The 7,532-nt window shown below is 44.7% G+C and overlaps 2 protein-coding genes across 2 annotated transcripts in view; one reads left to right on the forward strand and one right to left on the reverse strand.

The window, feature by feature from the left end:
- The window catches only part of gabra4 (gamma-aminobutyric acid type A receptor subunit alpha4), a gene marked incomplete at both ends in the record, with an annotated part of 82,424 nt that overhangs the window by 19,986 nt on the left and 54,906 nt on the right, over window positions 1-7,532 (reverse strand). The window lies entirely within an intron of this gene.
- LOC308161830 (cell growth-regulating nucleolar protein-like) lies at window positions 3-5,459 on the forward strand (the record flags this gene model as incomplete). The annotated part of the gene is made up of 2 exons (XM_080535909.1): window positions 3-785; window positions 5,439-5,459. 2 exons carry the CDS (start codon window positions 3-5, stop codon window positions 5,457-5,459), a joined length of 804 nt encoding a protein of 267 aa, XP_080392035.1.

Genomic DNA, 7,532 nt, shown 5'->3' on the forward strand with positions numbered 1-7,532 from the left:
AGATGACTCTCGCAGAGGAAAAGGAAGTCGATAAGCACGTGAATATGTGCCGTGGGTGTCAAGTTCTCTCATGTATAGACTGCGGGAAAGACTTCTGGGGTAACGACTATAAGGAACATGTCAAATGCATCACCGAGGATCAGAAGTACGGGGGCAAAGGATATGAGGCCAAGTCAAATAAAGGCGATGTCAAACAGCAACAGTGGATTCAGAAAATTCAAGACGCCATCAATAAACCAGGAATCAGTGCCAAGTTGAAGGATGTGCTCAACCAAGTCAGTTCCTATGATAATGTTCCACGAAAGAAGGCAAAGTTCCAGAACTGGATGAGGAACAGCCTGAAAATCCACCAATCTAATCTGCATGACGAGGTTTGGGACATCTGTTCAGCAGCATCCAGCAGCGCAGAGGAGTCCAAGCAGCCAGCAGCTGACAGCAAGGCCGAGACTAACGGGAGCCAACAGCCACATCAGAACGGCACCTCAGAGGAGCCGGCCCCTGGCAAGAAGAAACTTAACAAGCGGGAACGCAAAGAGGCCAGGCAGATGAAGAGCGGGAAAAAAGTGAAAGGTCCGCAGAACGGTAGCACAGACGACCAGCAGGAAGAGGAGACCGGCACAGAGACACGGAAGGGGAAGAAAAGGAAGAGGAGCTCTGAGCAGGACGGAGAGCAGAATGAAGATCAGGCAACCACCAAGAAGGGCAAGAAAAGTAAAAACAACAGTTCAGAGGATGACCCAATCAGAGAGGCCGCAGGGGACGAGGCGGAGGAAGCTGAGGAGGAAGCAAATGCAAAGGGGACATCCACACCGGTTGGGAGTTCCAGGGACCCCGAGCATGAGAGGGAGAGGCTCTGGGGCGCTGCGCTCATGGACCTGATTGAGCCAGAACGCTTCAGTGAAATAGGCAGGCTCATTCGGGTAGTTGGGTGGGTCCGGCGAGCTGTTAGGCAGTGGTTGGTTTGCAGGAGGGCTCCAGAAGACGCAAAGTGGGAGGCTACTCGCCCGAGGGAGACAAGAAGCGGAGTTAGCCTCGGCGTCCAGGAGCTAAACGCAGCTTTCCGCGACCTGTGTTTGGCTGCACAGGATGGAACAGAATTTCCTAAAACGACTTGGGACAGACTGGTAGTTAAGAAGGTCGAAGGGTCAGGGCTGCTGGTGTGTTCCGGGAGAATCCAGGAGGCGAAGGAGGTGGGAATCCCACTTGTCCCCTACACTGCATGGATCAGCACTCTGTTGGCAAGGGAGGCCCATAAGGCGAACCACGAGGGGTTGGCTGGCACCCTATTGAAGATGCGCAAGAAGGCGTGGGTGATTCAGGACGAAGAAGGAGCGAAGGCCGCGATCTCTTCCCAACGCTCGACCGAGACGTTAGGCGGGTGGTCGTGCTGTGTCCCGTGGAGGAGCAGTAAAAAATATCTTTATTGAAGAGAGGGAAAGTTGTGGTCCATTTAGGCATAAAGGACCAATGGACCAAGTGGGAGGTGTTTGGCTAATCCATGGGAGGGTAGTTCATTTGGGGGTTATTTTATTTGTTTGATTTGTAATTGGTTAAAAGTATGCATGAGGAGAGTGATTGGCTTAGATAGAAATGGGGGCGGGCTTAATGAGTGTGATCTGGGTGACAGGGGAAACGGAAGGTCAGTTGTACAGAGAGATGGGAGTTGGTAAGTTGAGCTCTGAATGATTGTGTAGTTTGTTAAATCTTTTCTGTTAGTTCGTTCACTGTTAATTATTTACATGTACTAATAGATCATTGTGTTTTGTCAGTTTTACAATCTGTTTAATAGAGGAAGAAGGAAAACCAAATCGAATTGTGTCAAGTCTCATCATTTCACCCGTACTGCCGGAGTAAGCAGAAGATTTACCCATTCAGCTAACTAGAGGGAGAGCTGAACACCCTTCCACAGTGTGAGTATATTCCTCTTTGCAACAACCATGCCATATTGTATTGTCTTCTGTTCATAATGAGACAGAGTTAAATGGTGCTTGGTTTCCCCTAGGATTGCAGTGTATGAGTCAGGTGTGAGGTCACAGCTATATACATCAGAAAAACTTTTGAAAATATCTGACCAGAACTTATTTAGTTTAGGGCAGGACCAGAAAAGATGACCCAGTGTGCCCTCAGCTGATTTACACTTCGGGCAAACTGGGGATACAGAGGGGTAAAATGAGTGTAGTTTGGTACAGGAGTAGTGCAGTCTATGAATCACTTTAAATTGGATAAGTTGGTGTCAGGAGTTTATAGAGCAGCTGTGGATAGCATTAAGGCTCGTTTCCCAGCTCTCGTCATCAATTGTTATACCCAGATCTTCTTCCCATGCTTCTTTTAAGTGTTGCGTGGAGATTGGGTCATGTGTTGTAAAAACATCAACAAATCTAGAGACAAGCCTCCTTGACTGAGGGGCCTGATTTATGAGAGTGTATAAGTTGACAGCGTCAGGGATCACCTCAAAGTTAGGTAGGTTGGTCCGGACGTAGTCTCTTATCTGGAGGTAACGGAAGTGATGGGATGCTGGGAGTGTAAACTTTTCCCTCAGCTGTGCAAAAGTGGCAAACGAATTCTCTATATAAAGGTTTGCAATTGTGATGATACCTTTGTTCCTCCAAATAGTGAAAGTTCTATCAGTTAGAGAAGGGGGAAAGGCGTGGTTGTTGCAAACAGGGGTGGAAGTAGAGAAGTCAGGCAGAGCATACACTTTTCTAATTTGATACCAGATTTTAAGAGAGTTGATGAGCATGAAGTTATTACCCGTGGCGGCTTTTGGGGGTATGCTCTTAGCAAAGAGAAGAGCGTGGAGGGAGCTTTTGGGAAGGTTCTGCTCTATTGCAAGCCAAGAAGGGGTAGAGATGGTGGGGTTGTCTGAGCACGCCCCTTGCCAGTACATCAATGCTCTACAGTTGGCAGCCCAATAATAGGTTTGGAAATTAGGTAGACTGAGGCCCCCTGCACTTTTGGGTTTAAATAGGTGTGACTTGGCTATACGATGTACTTTGTATCCCCAGACAAATGGAAGGACAATAGAGTCTAGTAACTTAAAGAAAGACTTTGGCAAAAATATAGGAAGATTCTGGAAGAGGTATAGAAACCTGGGGAGAGCCACCATTTTAACTGCATTGACTCGTCCTATCATGGATAAAGGTAATAGCCTCCAGGTTTCAACGTTAGATTTCAATTTGTCTACCATATTCAGATAGTTCAGTTTATAAATCAATTTGGGGTCTTTAGGGATGACCACGCCTAAGTATTTAATTGTATCTGTAGTAATGTGAAAAGGGACATCTTTAACAAATGTTGGGTTTAACCTCCCTTTAAGCTGCATGAATTCACTTTTGTCCCAGTTTATAGTGTACCCAGAAAGCTCACCAAACTCTATAATTAGGTCTAGCAAAGGCGGAAGAGATTCTTCAGGCCGGGAGAGAAGTAGAACCACATCATCCGCGTAAAGCGAGATGCGGTGGTCCACCCCTCCTAGCATCAATGGGGCTATAGAGGGATGATTCCTTATGCTAACAGCGAGGGGCTCTATGGCAAGGGCAAAAATCAACGGGCTTAATGCACAGCCTTGACGGCAGGAGCGATGTAAGGCAAAGGTGGGTGATTTATCACAATTGGTTGTAACCGAAGCCATTGGGCTGGTGTATAGCATGTCAACCCAGGAGGTGAAATTGTCACCCAGGCCAAACTCTTTCAATACTGTTAGAATGTATCTCCATTCAACCTGATCAAAGGCTTTCTGGGCATCGAGTGCCAAAACAGCAACATTGGAGTCATTGTCATATTTAGAGTACATTATATTCATCAATCGTCTGATATTAAAGAAGGAAAATCTTCCAGGGATAAATCCAGTTTGGTCAGGGTGAATTATAGTTGCAATACATCTATTGAGTCTGTTTGCAAGAATCTTAGTGAACACCTTTAGGTCGTTTCCGAGGAGGGCAATAGGACGGTATGAGGCTGGATCGGTTTCCTCCCTATCCTTCTTCAATAACAAGGATATGTTAGCCAAATACAGGGATTCAGGGAGACGCCCTGTAGCAATAGAATGATTAAACATCCTTAACATAATGGGAGAGACTTTGTCCGAGTATGCTTTATAGAACTCTATGCCATACCCGTCTGGTCCGGGGGCCTTCCCGTTAGGGAAAGAGCGTATTGCTTCCATAATCTCCTCTAAAGTTATCTCTGTGTTCAATTCAACTTGTGCAGAGGTACACAATTTAGGCAGACGGAGAGCGCTAAGAAAATCCGAAATTTGCGCTGTATCAGCTGTGATTTTCGAGGAGTAGAGATTCTCATAAAACTCACGGAAGCACTCGTTGATTTTTTTGGGATCTGTGGTTATAGAACCCGTATTGGTTTTAATTTTATTAATCATTCGCTTGGCCTGAATAAGCTTCTAACCCCTAAGCTGGCGAGCTAATAATTGGTCTGGTTTGTCGCTCAACTCAAAGTGTTTTTGTTTCATTTTCAATAGCGTTTTGCTCACCTGGTCGGAGAGAATAGAGTTATATTTGAATTTAAGCTTCATTATGTCTTTAAGTGTGGAGGATGAAGCTGATGACCTATATTCAGTCTCAAGCGTTGAAAGCTTAGCAGAGATTTCCACCATTTCTTTCATCCTGTCTTTTTTCAGTTTGGCCTCATATGCGATAATATGACCATGTATGACAGCCTTAAAGGCTTCCCACAAAGTGGAGTCGTTCACATCAGCAGTATCGTTCTCGGTCAAATAGGCTGTAATTGAGTTCGAAATTCTTAGTCGGAATTCTTCATCATTAAGTAAGAGAGGGTTGAACCGCCAGTTATATATGGGCCTAGTCCTATTAATATCAAATTTAAGTTCTACGGGGCTGTGGTCTGAAACCAAAATATTGTGATACTTGGTGGAAATTATGTCTGAGGTCAGCTTGGCGTCTATCAAGAAATAGTCAATTCTAGTATAGGATTTATGCACAGGTGAAAAAAAAGAGTAATCCCTATCAGATGGGTGTTGTTGCCTCCAAATGTCAACTAGGTTCAGTGACCCCATCAAATTATTGAGGGCAACAGTGGAATTAGAAGGGGAAATAGGATGTGTAGAAAGTCTGTCGGTAAAACAGTCTAGTAAGTATAGTATTAAAATCTCCACCTGTGATTAGGTGGGTGGTTGATAGATCAGGGATGAGGTTAAAGACCTTTCTAAAAAAACCTGGGTCATCGAAATTGGGCGCATATATATTCAAAAAGGTGACATGGCGTGACAAAATTCTACCCATCACTATAAGATAACGACCATTTGGGTCAGAGATTGTTGAGATGTGTACAAACGGGACATTTCTGCGGATTAATATTGCGACTCCTCTGGCTTTGGACGAAAAGGTGGACTGATATACCTGAGACACCCAGTTACATTTTAACCTCCACTGTTCTGTGTGTTTAATATGCGTTTCTTGTAGGAAGATTATGTCTCCAGATAAGGATTTCAAGTGTGAGAAGACCTTCCCTCTCTTTAAACCGGTCCCTAAGCCTCTCACATTCCAGCTGAGTAAGGTTAGGCTGCCACCTTGTGGCGAGCCTGTGTAACTACCAGTTGTAGCCATGGGGAAACTTTATTCGAATCTTACAGAGCGTCAACATAAATAACAATACTGTAGGTGCGTGAGCGAACAGAGCAGGAACATAAACAAAGAAAAACACAAAACAAAAACCCTTCCCATGCCTTCTTCCCCTAACGAAGTAAAGCAAACATTCCCACATAAACATTGAGAAACAGCTAAACATAGGGATGAAGCAGCACTAAACTAAGATTAAGAGAATGGCCGGCTACGTATACCTTTTCGGTGTAACCAGCAGCTCTTTCCACCCTCATGTCTGTAAACACACTCGCATGGCAAGTTGAGGAAAACGGAGGATCACAGTCCCGGTAATTCAAGTTGGTCCAGAGGCAGTGTTGTTAGGAGCGATGCTGTCAATGAAAGCCTCGGCCTCCTCGGGTGTCTGGAATATCTTCTGTTCGTTTGCGTGGGTGAGGATCAATCTCGCAGGGAAAAGGATGCCGTGTTTTATCCCAGCCTTTCTCAGCTTCTCTCTTGCTCCGTCGAAGGCTCTGCGTTGTTCGTTCACTTCAGGCGAGAAGTCTGGGTACAGGCTGATCCGTGCTCCGTTGGAGGACAGCGGGGATTGTTGACGGGCGAGCTTCAGGATCTTCTCCTTCTCCTGGAAGTGGTGGATTTTGGCGATCATGATGCACGGTCTAGTGGATGATGGCTTACATAGGCGGTGCGCTCGTTCCACTTTCAGTCCACCTGGGAAGTTCTGCAGTCCTAGGAGTTTAGGTAAGAATCCTGCAATGAACTCTGTTGGTCTGCCGTCCTCCACTTTCTCCGGTAGGCCAGTGATTTTTATGTTACAGCGCCTAGAACGGCCTTCGAGGTCAATCAGTTTCGTCTTCATGGTGTTGTTGGTTTTAACCAGCTCGTTGCAAAGTTTTTCTAGGGCCGCAATGCGTGTCTCGTAGTCGTTGCCACTCTCCTCCAGGTCATCAATACGAGCTGTATGGTCAGTTAGTGAAGTTTGGACTGCATGTAGTTTAGTGTCCAGTGCATTGAACCTCATGTTGATGTCCCCTTCTACTTTCTGGATAGCTGCAAGGATGCTAGCCAGAGAGGGCTCCGCCTGAGCATCAGGTGTAGTGGCACTCGGTTTGTTAGTCACGGTAGAGCTAGCCATTTTGCTGTTAGCATCATCACTGTCCCCGGAGTCAGAAGAGACTTTGTTAATGTTCTCAAGGAGCAAAACTGTGTCTGTCGTCCTTCCCTTTTGTTTACGTCCTCTCCTTGACATTTTGTTGGCGGTGCGAGTTTACTTAATTATATATTTTGGATGAGGGTTGTAGAGCTTCTCTAAAACGCAGCTACTCCATGCGGTGTTCAGACACGCCCCCCCATTCTACAACATTCTACAACATTCTACAACATTCTCTAACATTCTACAACATTCTCTAACATTCTACAACATTCTCTAACATTCTACAACATTCTACAACATTCTCTAACATTCTCTAATATTCTACAACACGTTCAGGACGATAAACTCTCTCTCTCTCTCTCTGTGTGTGTGTGTGTGTTAGGGATGGACGGTTTTTCGGTTAAACCGAAAACCGGGGTTTATAAAAATAGAAACGGTTTTTTATCAAAACCGTCTGAAACCGTTTTTTTTTTTTTTTTTTTTTTTTTTTTTTTTTGGAAGAATAAAATAGAATAAGAATAAAACTGGAACATGTCACATGTTTGTCGTGTGTGAAAATAACAATGATATAGTCTGAATCTGCCGCGCAATGAGTGAGAGGTTTGGTCAGTTGTGAAGAATAACTGAGGATTAATATCTAATTGGGATTATATTTAAGGGTAACAAATCACTCTATGGGAAAGATAGTTGCCTTCAGTTATTGGTAGATAGGAAAGGTTTTTTACAATTACTCGCTTACATTTAATAAGATCATTTTCGCTGCTCTCTGTAAAGCGCATTGGGTCACTTTTGTGAGAAATGCG

This window comes from Nansenia antarctica (genome assembly GCF_963989245.1).
Source record: "Nansenia antarctica genome assembly, chromosome: 7".
Taxonomy (NCBI): domain Eukaryota; kingdom Metazoa; phylum Chordata; class Actinopteri; order Argentiniformes; family Microstomatidae; genus Nansenia; species Nansenia antarctica.